Source organism: Sceloporus occidentalis, unplaced genomic scaffold (genome assembly GCF_023333645.1).
Source record: "Sceloporus occidentalis isolate IW3139 unplaced genomic scaffold, rSceOcc1.0.p SCAF_184, whole genome shotgun sequence".
Lineage (NCBI taxonomy): Eukaryota > Metazoa > Chordata > Lepidosauria > Squamata > Phrynosomatidae > Sceloporus > Sceloporus occidentalis.
In genome coordinates this window covers 393,620-416,465 of record NW_028317164.1, presented here as the reverse complement: position 1 = coordinate 416,465, position 22,846 = coordinate 393,620, and the positions used below count along the sequence as shown (strand labels likewise).

Genomic DNA, 22,846 nt, shown 5'->3' with positions numbered 1-22,846 from the left:
CCATGTGGATTGGCGTATGTTGGGAAGACAGAAAATACACTAGGGGAAAGAATCAGAGGACATAGCTCCAGTATTAGGGTGGCATATAGGGACGGGGTCTCGGATAAATCAGTAGCCAGGCACTTCCTCGATAAGCGACATCCATTGACATCTCTCTGCTTTATAGCGATTGATCACATCCCCGATTCTCGAAGAGGGGGGATAGAGGAAAAATTCTGTTACAGCGTGAGACATTTTGGATAGTTCATTTAAAAACTATGGCGCTAGGTGGGTTAAATGAGAAATTATAATTTTCTTCGTTTCTATAGTGTTATAATGTTTATCCATTAACAGAAAATATAGAATTATGGGGTAAGATCTATTTCATATTAATGGGTCTGATATACGGACTGTTGGCTATCTGTGTATCCATTTGAGTCTTGTAACTATTATAGTACATAAGAGTCTAATATACTTCACATAATTACGCTTTATGATATGTAGTGCATTATTTTAATTGGTAGTGGTTATTAGGTGTTTTAAAAATAAATAGGTGAATATCAATAGGCAGAGTCCTAGCTCTGAAAGTATGGACATAATCAGGTAATAATCGTGTTTATTTTGAATTTACACAATTTTTATCACTTTATTATTTATTATACAATACTTGATGGCACTGTTTTTCATGGTTTCATGATTACTTGAAATACTATGTTTTTACTTAGCTTTATATTTAAAATATAGTGAAGGATAATGATATTCTGCTATAAAAAAGTTATACAACACGATATCACATAACACTATTTAATTATTATTATATATATTTGCCCTTACACTAATATTTTTGTCAATATATAAATAATAGTTTATTTTGTATACACAAATATATTATTATACACAATCATATAAGGGCATACCACAAAGGTTCACATATCGGCATACTAGACACTTGTTATGCAGATTAACTGCATTTTACATAAACGTTGCCATAACTACCCGGCCCTCAGACTATACGTCTGAGGCTCGGGCTCATTGGTGACGTCACGCACATGCGCACTTGAGAGCTATACACGCTGAGTTTGGTTACCTTGAGCACTACAGGTGTGGTAAGTTCTGCTAATTACATTTCTTTATGGTATATAGTATAAATACTTTCTGCACTCCTTTTTTTGTCATGTCCTGATGAAAGTCTATAAATAAAAAAGACTAAAACGTTGACCAGAATATCGGAGTTTCGTATAATCATTTATAGAAGTCCCAGGAGTGCCGGTAACTATTATTGGAATTTATATGAATCATTGCTGCAGCTACTTGGCACCGGGCAGAAAAACAGAGGTTGGTGTGCAATCGTAATCCTTGGACTTTTTTTTTGTTTCTCTTTAACAGTTTTAAATCAAACGAAGAGTATGTATATGTTAGAGGACGAGGTCGTGGAAAATACATATGTGAAGAATGTGGTATACGTTGCAAAAAGCCAAGCATGTTGAAGAAGCATATCCGCACCCACACCGATGTAAGGCCTTATGTGTGCAAACTGTGCAATTTTGCCTTCAAAACAAAAGGTATGTTAAAAAATATTAACCCATTGCATGGATAAAGGTCGCAACCTAAGCATATTAAGGTCTTTTCTTATTGCCATTTTGTCGCTTATTTTAATATGAAAATGTATGTAATAGCTCTGAAAGTTCAATATCCAGATTTATATTATTGACCAGGGATTTATTGTAGAGATCAGATGTGCATGCAGGCACCACATTCCATGGAGTGTAGTCGCACAGCCCCCTGTCCATGGTGAGCTGAGAGATCTGTGTCTGCACATGCACAGATATAACAGTGTACCAGGCCAGGATTATCGTTGAAAATAAGTTGTTTTACTAAGTATGCAGACTAAAGATTCAGAGACACATAGTAAATATGATTTCATAAGTTTCATACTGTAAAGCATTTATATAATTGTTGTACTTACCCTGAATAAGGGTAGCATGAATCACAACTAGTACTCCCTTGTTTTGAGGGAGGTTACTCTGTTATGCTCTAGAGCTGAAGCCTGGAGGCAAGGTGAGAGAACGGGATATGAAGTGGTGATCATTTCCCCATAATTTAAAAATTTTATATGAATATTATGTTTTTGCAAGTATTCATCGAGTTGCTGTTCAAATATCTGTACAGACTCTGATAAAACTACCTCTGCAGAGGTATTTTTTGAAGGACCGAAGGCAGGGGGAAAGATGGATAGGCCGGAAGAGGGTATTCCAAAGGATAGGGGCAGCCCTGCAGAGAATTCCACATCCTTATTGTCCTCAATGTAAAAAACCCTTTCCTTTGCCTAAATCTCCTTTGTTCCAGTCTAAATGCCTGATGTTTGTATTGGCCCTGAATATATTTATATAATGCTATTATATCCCCTTTGAGGTGCCGTTTTTCTAAAGTAAACAGATTTAAATTTGTTAACCTTTCTTAATAACTAAAGTGTTTCATTCCTTTCATTAATGCTGTAGCCTACCTCTGCACTTTTTCTAGCGCTATAATATCCTTCTTTAGAATAGGTGCCCAAAATTGCACAGCATATTCAAGGTGTGGTCTTACCATTGATTTATGAAGAGGCAAAATTATATTTTTATCCCGCAAATTGATGCCCCTTTTTTATGCATGACAATACCTTACTGGCCTTAGATACTGCTGATTGACATTGCACATTATTGCCTTGTTGTCTATAACAATTCCCAGATCCTTCTCATTTGTTGTTATCCCTATTTAACTAGGGTGTAAGTTGCTTGTGCATTTCTTACCCCGAAGTGCATAACTTTGCATTTATCCACATTAAATGTTATCTGCCATTTGTGTGCCCAGTCCCCCAGTCTATCTAAATCCCTCTGCAGCAAAGTACCGTATTTGCTCGATTATAAGACAAGGTTTTTTTCAAAGCAAATGCTCTGAAAAATAACCATCGTCTTATATTCGAGGTCGTCTTCTAATCAGACTACAAGACTAAGATCCAGATCCCCCACAGAGCTGCAGGGGACATGGATCTTCCTCCCTGGCAGCTGGTGGAGGTCCGTGCGATGCATGTACACATCCTCCGCTGCTGCCGGCACTTCTGCCTGGGCTCCTATGACGGAGCGCCTACGTCACATGACCTTCCAGTGTTCATTCATAGAAGCCCCAGCAGAAGTGCCGACAGCAGCAGCGGAGGTTGTCTGTGTGCATCACCCGGCTACCACCACTACACAACAAGGAATCTGAAGCACGGGGAGAAGTATAAGGAAGCACTGGTAAGTCGGGGAGGTTAAGAGTGGCATATGGGGGGTATAAGAGCTTTCTGGGGGTAGAGTGGCATATAGGGAGTTAAAAGTAAAATATCAAGGAGGCAGAGTGGCATACAGGTGGTTAAAGGGAATATCAGGGAGGCAGACTGGCATATAGGGGGTTAAACTGAATATCAGGGAGGCAGAGTGGCATATGGGGGGTGTGACGGGTTCACCAAGAGAGCTGTAGTAACTCCCAGAGATCACCCAGTATCCTCCTGTTGTCCCCGGAATAACTTCCAGCACCAGCCAGCATGCAAACCTTGGAACCCTGCTATGTGTACCCAATAAGTAGACACAACTACCTTGAATTGAGTACAGCAGGAATGAACAGTTGATGTAAAACATGGACTCATATAGCCACAGAACTTCATTAACATAAATTAACATTGATAAACAGGTACATGTAGACAACCCAACCTTTAATCCCCTTTAGCTACTGAATCTCCCCCTGTTATGGGATTAGTTTACACAATAGAGTTCCTGCCTGTTTGGCAGCCAGGCTGGAGCCATCTCTGACTACTCTGGAGCCCTGTATGACAGGTCATTCTGTCACAGGGGGTGTAAGGGCTTTCTGGAGGCAGAGTGGTATATAGGGAGTTAAAAAATATCAGGGAGGCAGAGTGGCATATAGGGGTTTAAAAGGAATATCAGGGAGGCAGAGTGGCATATAGGAGGTGTAAGGCATATCGGGGCAGAGTGGCAAATGGGGGTCAAGAGGCATATCTGGGGGCATAGTGCCATATAAGGGGGTATAAGGCATATCTGGCGCACAGCACTGAAGCCACGCCCACCGCCTTCACTGCACCGGAAGGACAGGACACAGAAGAAGAAGAAGAGTCAAGAGGAAGAACGAAGAGGAGGAGGAAAAGTAACTAAGAGAGGAAAGGTAGGAAAACATTAAGTGAGAGTGGATTAGTAAGTGTATGAGAGTGATGGGTGTTATGCTGTACTTTATGCTGAATGTTTGTGAATGAGTGTGTATGTGATAGCATGGATGTGTAAGTGGGGGGGGGTAGCACGGCATAGGGAGGCTGTAATCACATGATCAATTCATATGATGCCCAGGTTCCAGCATGTACTGGCTGCCTCGGCATGATAGGAGTGCGATTGCTGTTAGAAATCTTATAAATTATATATATATATATATATATATATAATATTGTTGGGTTTTTTGTCCAATTTTGGTGTGTTATTTTTAATAAAGTGTTGGGGTTTTTTTAAAGGTTTTTTTTTTTCATTTTCAGTTTCGGTCAAGTGAATGCTTAATTTTTGGTCCAGAATTTTCATTTCGGTGCATCCCTATATACTAAGACACTAAAGCGGTAGGCCTACACCACATCAATGTTTGGCTTAGTATATAGTGATAGGGGTTATGCTACATTATTGGCAATGTCTGGCTCAATGTATAGTGATAGGTGTTATGCTGCCCCACCGTCAATGTTTGCCTCAGTATATAATGATAGCAGTTATGCTGTACCACCGTCAATGAGTGCCTCAGTATATAATAACAGTTATGCTGCACCACTGTCAATATTTGCCTCAGTATATAATGATAGCAGTTATGCTGCAACACCGTCAATGTCTGCCTCAGTATATAGTGATAGGTGTTATACTGTACCCCTGTCAATGGTTGCCTAACGACAGAAGCTATGCTGTTTTTCCCAATAAAAAAAATAATTATATATATATCGTATTTGCTCGATTATAAGACGACCCCCCAAAATCTGAATATTAACTTATGAAAAAAAGAAAAAGCCTGAATATAAGACGACCCTATAGGAAAAAAGTTTTACCAGTAAATGTTAGTTCATGTAAACTATGTGAACAATTGTTTGTTAATAAAAGCTATGATTGAGAAAAATATTTTGTTTTTATTTCTTTTTTTTTTTTTCAACCTGCCCCCCCAGTTATGCACATCTGCCCCCAGGCTTGCCACTCTGCCCCAGAAATGCCTTATACCCCATATATGCCACTCTGCCCCATGATATGCCTTTTAACCCTCTAAATGCCACTGTGCCCCATGATACGCCTTTTAACCCTCTATGTGCCATTGTTCCCCCTGATATGCCTTTTGACCCCCTATGTGCCACTCTGCCTCCAGAAATGCCTTATACCCCTATATGCCACTCTGGCATTTAGGGGGTTAAAAGGCATATTATGGGGCACAGTGGCATATAGGGAGGTAAAAGGCATTTCAGGAGGCAGAGTGGCATTAAAGGGGTTAAAAGGCATTTCACAGAGCACTCTGCATCCAGAAATGCCTTACACCCCCCCATTTAACACTCCTCCTCCAAACTTACCAGTGCTTCTGAGTTGGGGGGGCGCATAACACAGGAGGATCCAGGTCCCCTGCATCTGAGCCCCCGGTGCTTAGTCCGGGCAGCATGTAGAGCTCCACGCGAATCGCGTAGAGCTCTACACGCTGCCCGGACTAAGCACCGGGGACTCAGAAGCACCGGTAAGTTGGAGGGGGGGCATAACACAGGAGGATCCAGGTCCCCTGCATCCTCCTGTGTTATGCCCCCCCCCTCCAATTTACCGGTGCTTCTGAGTCCCCAGTGCTTAGTCCGGGCAGCGTGTAGAGCTCTACGCGATTGTATCGTGTAGAGCTCTACGCGATTGTATCGTGTAAAGCTCTACGCGATTGTATCGTGTAGAGCTCTACACGCAGTCCGGACTAAGCACCGGGGACTCAGAAGCACCGGTAAGTTGGGGGGGCATAACACAGGAGGATCCAGGTCCCCAGCATCGCTGCGGGGGATCTGGATCTTAGTCTCATAACCTGACCTATTTGAGGTCTGATTATAAGACGACCCTGATTATAAGACGAGGGGTATTTTTCAGAGCATCTGCTCTGGAAAAAACCTTGTCTTATAATCGGGCAAATACGGTATATATATATATACACACACATATATATATATATATTGATCCTTTATGCTGCCCGGAGACCCCGCTCGTGATTCGCTCATAATTAACTTTTGCAGTGAGAATTTCACCTTTAAAATAGACCAGGGAGTCATAAGGGTTGGAAATATATAGCTCCACCCCCCTTGCAATGTTATTTTTTTCAGCTCCACCAACTTCGCTTTATATGGACTGTAGAAGCATATTGTGTGCACAAAATTTTGGCACTGGGAAAAATTTTGCACAACAGAAATTTTCTGCGCACACCACGCAAGAAAAATTAGAGGGAACATTGGTCTTGACCCGTAGAACCGGTGCTTCACCCGGCAATCTCCTGGCAAACCCGGAGAGTTCCCAGGTATGCTAATAACACTGAATCCCTGAATATTATTCCGTAATAACCCTTCAAATATTATCCCAGCCACATAAATTAAGTTAAGCTCATAGGTCTATAATTTCTAGGCAAAGAGTTTGAACCCTTTTTTAATATAGGAACCACATCTGCCTTCCTCCAATCCTTTTGTACAATTCCTAAAAGAAAAGAATCCTGGAAGATTAAAAACAGGTTATTTCCACAACACTTATTTCCACATTTAGCTCCTTAAGTACCCGTGGGTACTAACTTTATTTAGTTGCTGTAGAAACTTGTCCTGAGACATCCAGTCATCCAATCACAGTTTGTCTGCATTCTTTTGCAGTAATCATTTGCATTTCCATTGCCATAGGTTCCTCCTTAATAAATACTATACAAAAATAGTTGTTTAAAGATTCTGCTTTTTCCTGGTCCTCATGAACTAACACACCCATCTCTGTTTTCAATGTACGTTTCAGTGTATTTTTTAAGAATTTTTATACTTACAGGATTTGTTGGGGTTGGTTTTGCTCTCTTTGACTTTTTTCCAAAACAACGCAGTTGCAGCTACAGACAAATCTTGAGGTTTCATATTTTCTCTAGATTGGGATTTGCAAAGGTGGTTTGTTTTTTAATGTATTTTAATATTTCATTAAAGCATTTGTATATGAGAGAACACATACATTGTACAATTTACACATTACAATGCACATCTGTAAACTGTTGGAAGACAAAAAAAAGTGTCACAAATAGAAAACTGTGTGTATGTATGTATGTATATATATGTATATAAATCCAAAGTACACAATTGCACACCAACCTTAATTATTCTGCCCGGTGCCTGGTAACTGAAGCAGTAATGCATATAGATTCCAAAAATAGTTGCCGGCACTCATGGGACTTGATTTCAATAAATCTCTCAAAGCTCTGTGTTACAAGTCAACGTTTCAGTCTTTTATTTTCAGACTTTCATCAGGACATGACGTGTGTGTATATATATATATATATATATATATATATATATATATATATATATATATATATATTGTGACAGAATACCCCTTCACTTTGGTACTCTGTCCGGGAATCTTTGCTTACACACAGTCTTCCAGGCTGCAGAGACGGCTCAGACACGAGGAGGGTAAAATAAAAGGCTGGGCCTGTTTTTATTTTTCGCCACAGGCGTAACAGAAAATAAATAAATCAAAACAAAAAGCCTCGCTCTTGTGAGCACTAACTAATACAAATTTCTCCAACCTAACTGCAGTTGGACGGCTTATCCGTTCCAACAAAACAAAATAACACAATATATGCAATAATTGCAGCAGTCAGTGTTTTTTGGCAGCTCTCTCTCCCTCTCTCTCAGGGAGCCAAATGATCTCTCCTGCACTGAGACCAGGAGGCTACTTAACTGCCTCTCCCATTCATTAGTGGAACCAGGTGAGTAGTAGGAGAGTATCTGATAATCTCCGGACTGGATTCCCACCTGCTGGTCTTCGGCTGCTCATAAACTGTGGAGTGGAGCACTGGCCCGCCCTACTCTCCAAATGCTCCACCCCAGGGACCCAAAACACAGAAATAACAACAGACGTTAGTCATTCCAATATTGACAGTACATCTCCCTGGGGCTAGAAAACCTATTGTGGGTAACCACCCTGCAAAATATAAGGGGATATATACACTCCCTCCATTATCATCCCCTGCTTTCTGTCACACATCCTCCCCCCCAGCTCAGACCTGATGGGGTGAGCGACCATAGACATCAGCGAGTGCATTCTTGAGAGCCCATCAGCATTTCCCTGTTTGCATCCAGCCCTGTGTTCTACTGCAAAGTGATAAGGTTGCAAACTCAGAAACCAGCGCGTTACTCTACTGTTTTTCTCTTTGTTCTGGCACATCCATGTAAGTGGTGCATGGTCAGTTACTAGTCTAAATTTTCTCCCTAGCAGGTAATATTTAAGATGGTCTACTGCCCACTTTATAGCAAGGCATTCTTTCTCTACAATAGAGTAATTCCTTTCGTGTGGGTTAAGCTTCCTGCTTATGTACAAGATTGGGTGCTCTTCCCCCCGGCTTTCCTGAGAAAGGACTGCACCCAGTCCAACATCAGATGCATCTGTCTGCAAAATGAATTCTTTGGAGAAGTCAGGGGTTACTAACACTGGTTGGGTACAGATGATTTCTTTCAACTTTTTGAATGCTTTCTCAAGTTCTGGGGACCATTTTACCAACACCGGGGCTTTCGCTTTTGTAAGGTCTATTAAAGGACTTGCAATTGTAGCAAATTCAGAGATAAACCTCCTGTAATATCCAATTAGACCTAGGAACGTTCTCACCTGTTTCTTAGTGGTTGGTTGTGGCCAATTTCGTATGGCTTCTATTTTTGCCTGCTGAGGTTTCACTAACCCCCTTCCAATTGAATACCCTAAGTATTTGGCTTCCTCTAGACCAATCGTACATTTACTAGGGTTAGCCGTTAACCCAGCATCTCGAATAGAATTTAATACGGCTTGCACTTTTGGAAGGTGAGATTCCCAGTCTTCACTATGTATGACTACATCATCCAAATATGCAGCTGCATAACGCATGTGTGGTTTCAATATCCTGTCCATCATCCTTTGAAAGGTGGCAGGGGCTCCATGTAACCCAAAAGGTAAAACCTTATATTGAAAAACACCGTCAGGGGTAGAAAAAGCAGTTTTTTCTTTCGCTCGCTCTGTTAGCGGAACCTGCCAGTATCCCTTGGTTAAATCAAGTGTGGTAAGGTAACGGGCTTTCCCCAGTCTTTCTACTAGCTCGTCAACTCTGGGCATGGGATATGAATCAAATTTTGAGATGGCATTCAATTTACGGTAATCATTACAAAATCTTATTGTACCATCCGGTTTTGGTACAAGTACAATAGGGCTACTCCAATCACTGCATGACTCTTCAATTACCCCAAGGTGTAGCATTTTTTTAACTTCTGCCCTAACTGCCTCCCTGCGAGCTTCAGGTATTCTATAAGGTTTGAGGTAGATCCTTTTACCTGGTTCTGTTATAATATCATGTTTTATAACATTTGTTCTGCCTGGGTTTAGAGAAAACACATCTTTATTTAATCGAATAAATTCCTTCACCTCACGTGTCTGGTGTACTGACAGGGTTACTGGTATGTTAACCTCTGGTTCAACATTATCCTCTAGGGGAAAGGTAGTGGCTTCCACTGCAACTAAGACTTCCCTGTCCTTCCATGGCTTAAGCAGATTTACGTGATATATTTGTTCAGGCCTTCTTCTGCCTGGCTGTCTCACCCTGTAGTTTACTTCTCCTACCCTTCCAATAATTTCATATGGTCCATGCCAGGTTGCTAGGAATTTATTTTCTACGGTGGGGACCAGGACTAGGACTCTATCACCAGGCTGAAACACCCGAACCCTGGCGTTCCTGTTATAACTATTCTTCTGATCCTGTTGGGCCTTTTCCATATGCTCTCGTACTATGGGCATAATAGCCTCCATACGTTCCTGCATTTGGCTTATGTGGGAAATGACGCTACGATATGCAGTACCTTCTTGTTCCCAAGTTTCCTTAGCTATGTCAAGTAGCCCCCGGGGATGCCTACCATACAATAATTCAAATGGTGAAAATCCCGTAGAGGCTTGGGGCACTTCCCTAATGGCAAACATTAAATAGGGTAACAGAAAATCCCAATTTTTCCCGTCTTTATCAATTACTCTCCTTAGCATTGCCTTTAAGGTTTTGTTAAACCGCTCTACAAGGCCATCTGTTTGTGGGTGATACACAGATGTTTTCAGGTGCTTTATGTTAAGGAGCTTGCATAACTCTTTAGTGACATTAGACATGAATGGTGTTCCCTGGTCTGTCAAAATTTCTTTTGGGATCCCAACCCTGCTAAACATCATCCACAACTCTTTGGCAATAGACTTTGCAGAGGTTGTACGCATAGGTATCGCCTCGGGATATCGGGTGGCGTAATCCAATATTACTAATATATATTGGTGTCCTCTCGCAGATTTCACCAACGGGCCAACAAAATCCATTGCAATACGTTCAAATGGGGTTTCAATGATGGGCAAGGGCACCAATGGACTACGGAATGCTTTAAATGGGGCGGTGCGCTGACAATCAGGACAGGATGCACAGTAATTTGTTATGTCTGCAATCACCCCTGGCCAATAAAATCTTCTGAGTATCCTTTCTCTTGTTTTGTCCACTCCTAGATGACCCCCTAAGACATGGCTATGTGCAAGATTTAACACTGTGCGCCTATAACTTCGTGGCACCAACAACTGTTTTGTTGCCTCTTTTTTACCAATTCTATATATTAAGTCATTATCAACTTCAAAATACGGATAGGTAAGTGGTTTTCCTGGGTCAGTAGGCGATCCGTTGCTTACTGCAATAGTGCTTCTAGCCACTGATAAAGTAGGATCTGACCACTGTGCACTATGGAAGTTACCTGGGCTAACTTCTAAATCAATTAACCCCATGTCTTGTTCCGGACTATTCAAGGTGTCAGTTTGTTCTGGATTGTCGCCAACTAGTGTTTTAATAGGACATAACAACTTAGCTTCAGGCTTCTCATCATTATTCAGCTCGTCTACCAGCATCTCTGCAAAAGGAAAATCATCCGACAACCTAGATGCATTATTCTCAGAGGAATTCCACAACCCTAAAAAATGTGGGAAATCTCTACCGATTATCATGTCGTGTGCTAATTTTGGTACCAGGCCAACTTGACAGTTTACTGTGCCACAATGTGTCTCAACTCGTACTATAGTAGTAGGATAATTGTGTATGTCCCCATGTATGCATGCGATATCTACCTTATTACAATTATCAATACAAATGTCGGGAACCAAAGACTTGTCAAGCAGAGTCACCATACTTCCAGAGTCCAGTAAGGCCTGTACTGTTTTCCCTTCCACAGTCACCGAACACCATGGATGATTTTTTTCACAACCACTTTTGTTTGCAGAACACACGGATCGGGAATATAATGAATAACCATCCCTATTATTACCCAAGTTACACTCCATTGGTTCAATATTATCAGGGCAGTCTTTTGCTATATGTCCAAATGCCCGACATTTAAAACATTTTATCATTCTAGTGTCCCTTGTAGGTTCTTCCTGCATGAAAAAACCTCTCTCTCTTGGCGTTATGTCCCTGGAATTATAAGAGCCTACTTGCTCTTCAAAAGTTCCCCTTTTCCCAGGAGCAGTCTTACCATATTTGCTGGGGCTTTTTAGGTTTCGAGGTCGCTCCGTTGCAGGATGTTGGATTACTTCTTCGGCTGCAATGTACCGCTCTACTAAAGCAACCAACTGGTCAGCTGTCTGGGGTTCGCTCTGACTGACCCACCGGCGGAGAGTAACTGGTAAACCTCTCAAAAATCGGTCCATCACTAGTTGCTCCACTATGTAGCTTGATGAGTTAACCTCCGGCTGTAACCACTTCCTGGCGAGATGTATCAAGTCAAACATCTGTGACCGAACGGCTTTTCCTGGGCTGTACATCCAGGCGTGAAATCTCTGTGCGCGGATAGCGGCTGTAACTCCCAAACGTGCCAGGATCTCCAATTTTAGCTTGTTATAATCCCTTGCTTGGTCTGGTTCCAGATCGTAGTATGCTTTTTGGGGTTCTCCACTTAGAAACGGTGCTATTAAGCTTGCCCATTCAGCCACAGGCCAGCCTTCTCTTTCCGCTGTTCGCTCAAATGCCATAAGGTAGGCCTCAACATCATCTGTAGGCACCATCTTTTGCAGATAGTTACTTGCTCTGATTACCTTGGGACCTTGCAGTCCTTCTGCGGTGTCCCTGGTAAGCCTTTCAGATAGGACCTGGATCTCTTGCTGCATGGCACGAGTGGCATTTTGCTGCTCCTCTCTGAGCATTTGATGAGCTTCAGCTTGAGCTAATGCGGCTTGCCTGATCATAGCTTCTGTGTTTTCTTTTTGGGCTAGCACCAGTTGCTGTAGTGCAGCGATATTCTCTTGCTGTATAGTATTAGTCTCAGCTGCCCTTTTGTTAGTTTCTTGCTGCACTGTGGTGCACTGGATAAGTGCTTTAATGACATCCTCCATTTTCTTTAGTCTCTTTTACACCTTACCGACTTGTTCGTGTGTTGCCCGCATTCTCCACCATATGTGACAGAATACCCCTTCACTTTGGTACTCTGTCCGGGAATCTTTGCTTACACACAGTCTTCCAGGCTGCAGAGACGGCTCAGACACGAGGAGGGTAAAATAAAAGGCTGGGCCTGTTTTTATTTTTCGCCACAGGCGTAACAGAAAATAAATAAATCAAAACAAAAAGCCTCGCTCTTGTGAGCACTAACTAATACAAATTTCTCCAACCTAACTGCAGTTGGACGGCTTATCCGTTCCAACAAAACAAAATAACACAATATATGCAATAATTGCAGCAGTCAGTGTTTTTTGGCAGCTCTCTCTCCCTCTCTCTCAGGGAGCCAAATGATCTCTCCTGCACTGAGACCAGGAGGCTACTTAACTGCCTCTCCCATTCATTAGTGGAACCAGGTGAGTAGTAGGAGAGTATCTGATAATCTCCGGACTGGATTCCCACCTGCTGGTCTTCGGCTGCTCATAAACTGTGGAGTGGAGCACTGGCCCGCCCTACTCTCCAAATGCTCCACCCCAGGGACCCAAAACACAGAAATAACAACAGACGTTAGTCATTCCAATATTGACAGTACATCTCCCTGGGGCTAGAAAACCTATTGTGGGTAACCACCCTGCAAAATATAAGGGGATATATACACTCCCTCCATTATCATCCCCTGCTTTCTGTCACAATATATATATATATATATACGTGTATATATATATATATATATATATACGTATATATATATATATATATATATATATCACGTATATATATATCTATATGTATATACGTGTGTATCCACAAGCCAGGCAACCCAGGACGGCCCATTATTACAGGTATGGGAACTCTTACTGAATCTATATCTGGCCTTCTAGAAAACATTCTTAAGCCCCTAGTTATCAGCACTGAGAGCTTTATACAGGACACCACTGATTTTCTCAATAAACTGAGCCAAGTTAGTAACCTTCCTGCCAATACTATACTTGCAACCATGGATGTGGATACGTGTTATATAGCAACATCCCCCATAAAGATGGTATTGAGGCCTGCATCAAATTCCTCCCCTCCAGCAATGCCACACAAAAATATTATCATGTTTTTGAAACCATCGCCAAGCTCATAGAATTTATACTGACACACAACTATTTCAAGCCTGAGGAAGGGACCTAACAACTTGGTCTCGAAAGCTCGCAATCAAACTCTCAGTTAGCTAATAAATGGTATCATTTTAACTATACTTTTCTCAAGTTTTATGACACTAATTACCTACAAATGACCGGGACAGCCATGGGCACCAAAATGTCACCGCAATATGCCAACCTTTTCATGGCTGACTTGGAACAGAGATTCCTAGCCACTCACCCCCACAAACCGCATAATTATTATCGTTACATAGACAACATCTTCATTATATGGACAGAAGGAGAAGAAAACCTTTTAAAATTCCACGAATCTTTCAATTCATTCCACCCATCTATAAAACTCAAAATGAGTTTCTCAAAACACAGTTTGAGCTTCCTGGAATTCTGGCTTTCTTCACTCTTCCGTGTATAGAAAACCCACAGACAGGTACAGCTACCTTCACAATTCAAGCTTTCATCCCAAACACACTAAACAAGGTGTCATTTACAGCCAAGCCATAAGATACCACCGTATCTGCTCTGACACTCAGGACAGAGACAAACACCTGGGCGCGCTGGCAGAGTCATTTCAGAAGAAGGGCTACAAGGAAAAAACTATATCCAAAAAATTTCATCTGCTGTAAGAACACCATGGGAAAGGCTTCTAGAAAACAAAAAAAAGGATAACACAAGCAAGATCCCTCTGGTAGTTACCTACAACCCAACTCTTGAGGAAATCCGCAAAATTATTAAAGACCTACAGCCAATGTTCCCTCTAATTTTTCTTGGGTGATGTGTGCAGAAAATTTCTGTTGTGCAAAATTTTGTGCGCACAATATGCTTCTACAGTCCATATAAAGTTGGTGGAGCTGAAAATCACATTGCAAGGGGGTGGAGCTATATATTTCCAACCCTTTTGACTCCATGGTCTATTCTAAAGGTGAAATTCTCACCGCAAAAATTAATTATGAGCGAATCATGAGCGGGGGCTCCGGGCTGCATAAAGGATCAATATATATATTATTTATTTTTTTTATTGGGAAAAACTGCATACCATTGACAGGGGTACAGCATAAAACCTATCACTATATACTGAGGCACACATTGACTGGGGTACAGCATATCACTGTATACTGAGGCACACACTGACTGGGGTACAGCATAACACCTATATATATATATATATATACATATACCTATATATATATATATATATATATATATATATACATATACCTATATATATATATATATATATATATATATATATATATATATATATATATACACATATATATATATATATATATATATATATACATACACATATATATATATATATATATACACATATATATATATATATCAGTATATAGTGATAGGTGTTATGCTGTACCACCGTCAATGTCTGCCTCAGTATATAGTGATATACTGAGGCAGACATTGATGGTGGTACAGCATAACACCTATCACTATATACTGAGGCACACATTGACTGGGGTACAGCATAACACCTATCACTATATACTGAGGCACACATTGACTGGGGTACAGCATAACACCTATCACTATATTGTATGCTTACTAATGCCAGAAGTCTGACCAATAAAACTGACGAACTGGAGTTAATAATGTCTGAAGAAAACTATGACATAGTGGGTATAACAGAGACATGGTTGGATGATAGCTATGACTGGGCGGTTAACATACAGGGTTATAGTCTATTCAGGAAGGATCGAAAAAAACAAAAAGGGGGAGGAGTTTGCCTTTATGTAAAGTCCAGCCTAAAGGCCACACTGCGGGAGAATATATGTGAGGGAAATGATAATGTGGAGTCATTATGGGTAGAAATATATGGAATGAAAAATAATAAAATACCGATCGGGGTTTGCTATAAGCCACCAAATATAATGGAAGCAGCAGAAGATCAATTATTAAAGCAAATAAACAAGGCAGCAAATCACAATGAGGTGGTTATTATGGGGGACTTTAACTATCCCGACATAAACTGGGAAACAGAGACCTGTGAATCTCATAAAGGAAACCGGTTTCTGACTATAAGTAAGGATAATTATCTGTCCCAAATGGTACAGGACCCGACCAGAGGGGGCGCCCTACTGGACTTAATATTAACCAACAGACCTGACAGAGTAACTAATGTGCAGGTCAGGGGGCATCTAGGAAATAGTGATCACAATATGATACATTATAACTTGTCCTTCAATAAGGGAACTCTTAGAGGAGCCACAAGAACTATAAACTTTAGGAAGGCAAAGTTTGATCAACTAAGAGAAGCCCTTAACACTGTAAATTGGGAAAATGTCCTCAAAAACAAGAGTACAGACACTCAATGGGAGATTTTTAAGGATATCTTAAATTCTCACTGTGAAAGGTACATACCGTATGGGAATAAAAGAGTCAGGAAGAAGAGAAAACCAATGTGGATAAATAAAAATGTAAAGGGGGGTAATAAATGGCAAAAAAAAGGCATTTAAGCTACTAAAACAGGAAGGCAGTGAGGAAGCACTAAAAAGCTATCGGGGAAAAAAATAAAATATGTAAAAATCAGATAAAAGCAGCAAAAGTGGAGACAGAAAGACTCATTGCCAAAGAGAGTAAGACATACCCCAAAATGTTCTTTAACTATATAAATAGTAAAAAGGTTAAAAATTAAAGCGTTGGCCCCTTAAAAAGTAATGAGGGAGAAGTTATAGACGGGGATCAGGAAAAAGCTAATCTATTAAATATATTCTTCTCTGCTGTATTCACAGAGGAAAATGAAATGCCAGGTAATATACAGCAGGATGAGATAACTGCCCCAGTACATGTCGCCTGTCTAACCCAGGAAGAAGTGCAGTGCCGCCTAAAAAAAATCAAAATAGACAAATCACCAGGTCCAGATGGCATTCACCCCCGCGTTCTAAGGGAGTTAAGTAATGTAATAGACAGACCCCTATTTCTAATATTCAAGGACTCTATAGTGACAGGGTCTGTTCCCCAGGACTGGCGCATAGCAAATGTTGTGCCAATATTCAAAAAGGGGACAAAAAGTGACCAGGGGAATTATAGGCCTGTTAGTGTAACTTCTGTTGTGTGTAAACTGTTTGAGGGTTTCCTAAGAGATGCTATTTTGGAGTATCTCAATGAAAATAAGTGTATGACTCCATATCAGCATGGGTTTACAAGGGATCGGTCCTGTCAAACTAACCTGATCAGCTTTTATGAGGAGGTGAGCTCAAGACTGGATCGGGGTGAATCGCTGGATGTCGTATATCTTGATTTTTCCAAAGCATTTGATACGGTGCCACATAAAAGGCTGGTACATAAAATGAGAATGCTTGGGCTGGGGGAGAATGTGTGTATGTGGGTAAGTAACTGGCTCAGTGATAGGAAACAGAGGGTGGTTATTAATGGTACATACTCTGAGTGGGTTACTGTTGCTAGTGGGGTACCACAGGGGTCAGTTTTGGGTCCTATTCTTTTTAATATATTTATTAATGACCTTGTAGAGGGATTGTATAGTAAAGTATCAATCTTTGCAGACGATACTAAGCTCTGTAACGTGGTTAACACAATAGAGGACAGTGCACGATTACAAATGGATCTGCATAGGTTGGAGGCTTGGGCTGGGATGTGGCAGATGAGGTTCAACACAGATAAATGTAAGGTTATGCACATGGGGAAGAAAAATCCAGGCTGGGAATATGTATTAAATGTAAAAACACTGGGGACGACTGACATGGAAAAGGATTTAGGAGTTTTAGTTAACAGTAAATTTACCTGTAGCGACCAGTGTCAGGCAGCTGCTGCTAAGGCAAATAAAATCATGGGGTGCATCAAAAGGGGCATAGATGCCCACGACAAGGAAATAATTCTACCACTGTACAAGTCACTAGTCAGACCACACATGGAATACTGTGTACAGTACTGGGCACCAGTGTACAAGAAAGATATAGTGGAGCTGGAGAGGGTTCAAAGACGGGCAACCAGAGTAATAAGGGGAATGGGAGGACTGCAGTACCCAGAAAGATTATCAGAATTAGGGTTATTTAGTTTGGAAAAAAGACGGCTTAGGGGGGATTTAATAACTATGTATAACTATATAAGGGGACAGTACAGAGATCACTCCCAGGACCTATTTATACCCAGGACTGTATCTATAACAAGGGGACATCCTCTACGGTTGGAGGAAAGAAGGTTTCTACACCAGCACAGACGGGGGTTCTTTACAGTAAGAGCGGTGAGATTATGGAACTCTCTGCCAGAGGAAGTGGTAATGGTAAACTCAATAAAAGAGTTCAAAAGGAGCCTGGACGTGTTTCTTGAAAGCAATAATATTACAAGTTATGGATATTAGATTAATAGGGAAAGAACGTTGATCCAGGGATTTATTCTGATTGCCATATTTGGAGTCGGGAAGGAATTTTCCCCCTGGTATGGGGCAATTGGCATCTGCTTCATAAGGGTTTTTTTGCCTTCCTCTGGATCAACACAGTAGGGACACAATATGTATATAGGTTGAACTTGATGGACTTTGGTCTTTTTTCAACCTTATGAACTATGTTACTATGTTACCGCTACTGAGAGGGGAGTTCCCGGCAGCAGCAGTCCAGGACTTAGACGATCCCAACAGTGGACAACCTCCCACCAGCCGGAGATAGGTTCTGAGCGGCAGCAGCCGCGGCAAGGCGCAGCACGAGACAGGAGCACAATGCGGGTAGTCAGCAGAGCCAGGGGTCAGATACACAGAGCAGGTAGTCAGCCAAGCCAGTGGTCAGATGCACGGAGCGGATAGTCGGACGAGCCAGGGGTCTGATACACGGAGCAGGTAGTCAGCCAAGCCAGAGGTCAGATGCACGGAGCGGATAGTCGGACGAGCCAGGGGTCAAAACCAGAGATCACAAGCAAAGGTACCAAATCGTAGTGCAAGGGAGAGTCAGGCAAGCCAAAGGTCAAAAACAGAAAACTAGATTGCACGAGCAGTATACTCAAACTGTAAGACCACAACAGGGTGCTTGTGAAAGGCACAGCCGGCTTTTAAAACTGGCGCCATTCCACAAGCCCCTTCCGGACCAGAACCAAAACCACGCCCCCCAGCCATCCATCACTTTTCCTGCAACGTGCAGCGTGCCCGAGAGGCGGACCGACGACCGGAGGACGGGTAAGTACGCAAGCTCAGGGAACTGCTGTTCCCGGAGCCGAATCCTCCCCGTCTCCCTATACCTCGGGCGGAGGATTGTCCGCTGTCCGGGGAGATGTTCTCCCGGGACCCGCGGACAACCCTTCGCCCGGCGGCGTCCGGAGCCGGGATTGTGACAGCTATCCCCAGATAGCATTAATGTCACTTCCCTGCCCCAGAGAACTAGGAGAGTAAAGCAGAGCTTCACCCAGAGACTCCAGAGTGTTCCTAAGTATAAGTATGTATTGTTCCTAGTGGTGTGTGGGCCCAGGGTGACTTCGGTTTTGTAGGAACCTCATTGGCAACAACATCATGTAATCACTGTGCTTATAATTGAATAGATACTGTATGGTATATTAATAGATTATTAAGTTTGCATGAAGCTAGCTAAAATAAAAGTATAGGAAATATTCCCTAAAAGTTTGCCTTTACCCAGCTGATTTTCATCTCTTTTTGCTATATAAACAAGATAATAATAGATAATAGTTTGTTAAAATATTCCTTAGACGTGAGGGCGTGATGACAGTGATAATATGTCAACTGTTGATATGTTTTTTGTCATATGCATTAATATATGTGTTTCGATTAGAGACAAATCTCTTACAGCCTTAGACACATTTCTGAAGGCCTTGTTCCATTCCTCTGGATTGATCTGGACTTTTAATAGATTTTCCCATTTTTTTATAGTTTTATATTTTTTTGTCAGATTATTTTCTACTTGGAGGGCATCTAGAAGTCTTGATGCACCTTTTTTAATTTTTCTTTGTTCTAGTATCTGAATCACTTTTATATTTACTAGTTCTTTATCTAGGATACAGTGATTTTTTAGGAAATTTTTTATTCTTAGATATTTAAATATATTATCATTTGATAGATTAAATTCAGATTTTAACTGCTCAAAGGGTTTAACAGAGTTGTTAGATGTCAAGTCTCTAATATATTTAATTCCTCTCTTCTTCCACTGCAGAATAGTCAGGTCATCCATACATTGTTCTAGAATTTTAATATCGACATGGCCGATTATTTTATTCCAAAGACCTAGTTTCATTTTTAATTTTGCCCAAATAGGCATTAATTGGTTCAGAATCATATTATCACTGTCACGTCATCACGCCCTCACGTCTAAGGAATATTTTAACAAACTATTATTATCTTGTTTATATAGCACCAACAATTTACACAGCACTTAATACAATAATTCAAGGGGTATGACAAGACTAGAATTGCAGAATAAGAAAGACCAATACATTAGGTGAAGAGGGCCCTGCTCACAAGCTTACAAATGCTAAACAGCACCATGAGCTAGTGTCATGTGTACCCTTAGGCTAAAGAAATGAGGCAGAATGTTTGGGAATTTTGATTGCTGAAATTCTATATCCAATAAGTCGTATTTGATCTTCCCAAGACAGATGCCTCACGACTCTCCACTGGAGTCGGGGCAGCGCTGAGGCAGGCGGTGGTGGTAGGGAGCAGAGGAGACAGAAGGGCACCGAGCGGTTGCTGAAAACGACCGCCCGGCACCCCTTGGGCCCCCCTGGCTGGCAGAACTCCAGGGCCCGGTCGCAGTCGCGACCCCTGTAGTTCCACCGCTGCTTATTGATTGCATTTGATATTTTGGACATTAAAATACTAAGAAAAGGGCAGACTGTACTGTTCTGAAAATCGAGCCTTAATCAGAGGTACATTCTAGATCAAAATGTAAATGCCCCCGAAAAAACCTTGTATTCTGCAACTAATTTATCAGTTTTATATCTGTCTTCTTACAGGAAACCTTACAAAACATATGAAGTCAAAAGCTCACATGAAAAAATGTCTGGAGCTAGGAGTAGCAATGTCATCCATAGATGATGTGGAGACTGAAGAATCAGGTACCACATCTGACTTTATGTGTAAATACTGAATCGGTATTGTTGACACCAGTGTCTTTGACTAGATTGTCATATATAAGACAGATTTCTGTGACCACAAAAATGCTTATTCTTAAAAGCAGCTTCTTTAGGGTCTTGGTGTCTCTGTTCGCAGATAAGGAACACATTCTATCCTGTGGTCTGGCTTTCTAAGTGTCATCCTTTAGTGATATAACAATAGACAATTAACATTCAAAACTAGCTCATAGGTTCTTAATGCTGTATGTTAACTTCATCATCTCAGAGAGCAGGTGGTTCCACAATTTGGCTTATTCTCCACTTCTGCTTTCTGTTTCCTTTTTTTGTAGAGTAGAATTACATTATGCAAAACCAACACTTTCACTTCTGTACAATGCAGTGATTTCTAACTTTGTGGTGCTTTGTTAAGCTATATACTTAAGACTAGTTGTATACATACGGACAGTATTATCTACAGAACGACATTTTAGAGCTATGCTTTAATTTTTTATTTTATTAGGGGCCAATATCAGTGCACTTTCAGATCTGTTTAACACATTATGCCCAACATTAAAGTAAGCAAAAACAATTGTTTGTCATATTGACTGGAATCCAATCAGAGTTATTTTATATGTTTAGTTACCCACTAATTAGTGGTGTATACGACCAGAGCCGGCCTTAGGTGTTCTGGCGCCCTGTGCTGACTACTCCTCTGGCACCCCCCCATCCCAAAAAAAGAAAGGAATAAAAACTTGTAACAAAACTTGTAACAAAACCCCAATCACTATATACTACGCCAAACATTGATGTGGTCTAGGCCTACCACTTCATTGTCTGGCTTAGTAGTAGGGATGCACCGAAACGAATTCTGGACTGAAACCGAAAGTGCAGCATTTACCTGGCCAAAACCGAATATGACCCCCCCCACACCATAAAAAAAATCTAACACTTTTATTTAAAGTAAGTAACACACCAAAATAGGACAAAACAATTAAATAATATTTATATATATATATATATATATATATATATATAATTAACAGCAATCACATTCCTATCATGCCCAGATTCCAGGATTTACTCGCAGACTTGGCATGATAGGAGTATGATTGCCCTATCTACCCCTTCTCACTCTCTTCTGCCCTATCTACCCCCTTTCCCCTGTCTCACTCCCTTCTCCCTATCTACCCCCTCCTAACTATCTACCCTTTCCCTCTCTTTGAAGTTCACTTACCTTTCAGGAGTCCTGCGGTGGGGGTGCAAGGCCTCTGCCTCCCAGCTCTGTATGGAACAGTATAGAATGATGGGAGTTATGATGTACTTTTAGAGCATAATTAGATCATGAAAAAGACATTGGAAATGGTACAGCATAACACCCATCACTCTCACACACTTACCAATCCACACGTATACACCAATCCACACATATACACCAATCCACACATATATACCAATCCACACATATATACCAATCCACACATACACCAATCCACTCTCACTCTCACTGAATGCTTTCCTACCTTTCCTCTTTTCTCCTTACAGCTCCTTTTCCTTCTCTTCGCTCCTCTTCTTCAGTTCTTCTGTCTTCTTCCGGGTCAGAGGGCACAGACAGCGGTGGGCGCAGCTTCAGTGTTGCGCGCCGGGATCTGACAACAAACCCCGGCGCACAGCAGCTGTTGCCGCGCGGATCACAAGGGAGCTGTATTAGAGGTCTTTAACAGACCTCCGGCTCCCTTGAGTGATTTTAAACCGGGTTCAAGGGAGATCCTTGAACCGGATTAAAATCACTCAAGGGAGCCGGAGGTCTGTTAAAGACCTCCGATACCGCTCCCTTGCGAGCCTGCTCCTCCAGCGGCGGACATTACTGTCCGTCTCTGGTGGGGTGCCGGGTGCCCCCGATGAGCGGCACCCGGTGTGGACCGCCCCCCCCGCTAGGTACGCTGCTGGCGGCAACGGTACGCTACGGTGGCGTCGGACCCCGCGGCACCCCCTGGAGTGTG

At 41.6% G+C, this 22,846-nt stretch overlaps 1 protein-coding gene across 1 annotated transcript in view; it reads left to right on the top strand.

Moving 5' to 3' along the window:
- The window catches only part of LOC149278684 (transcription factor HIVEP2-like), an 88,792-nt gene that overhangs the window by 38,609 nt on the left and 27,337 nt on the right, over nucleotides 1-22,846 (top strand). The window contains exons 4-5 of the mRNA XM_089501871.1: nucleotides 1,366-1,541; nucleotides 20,748-20,849. Coding sequence (XP_089357997.1) covers nucleotides 1,366-1,541; nucleotides 20,748-20,849 — 278 coding nt within the window. The remainder of the gene's footprint in view (nucleotides 1-1,365; nucleotides 1,542-20,747; nucleotides 20,850-22,846) is intronic.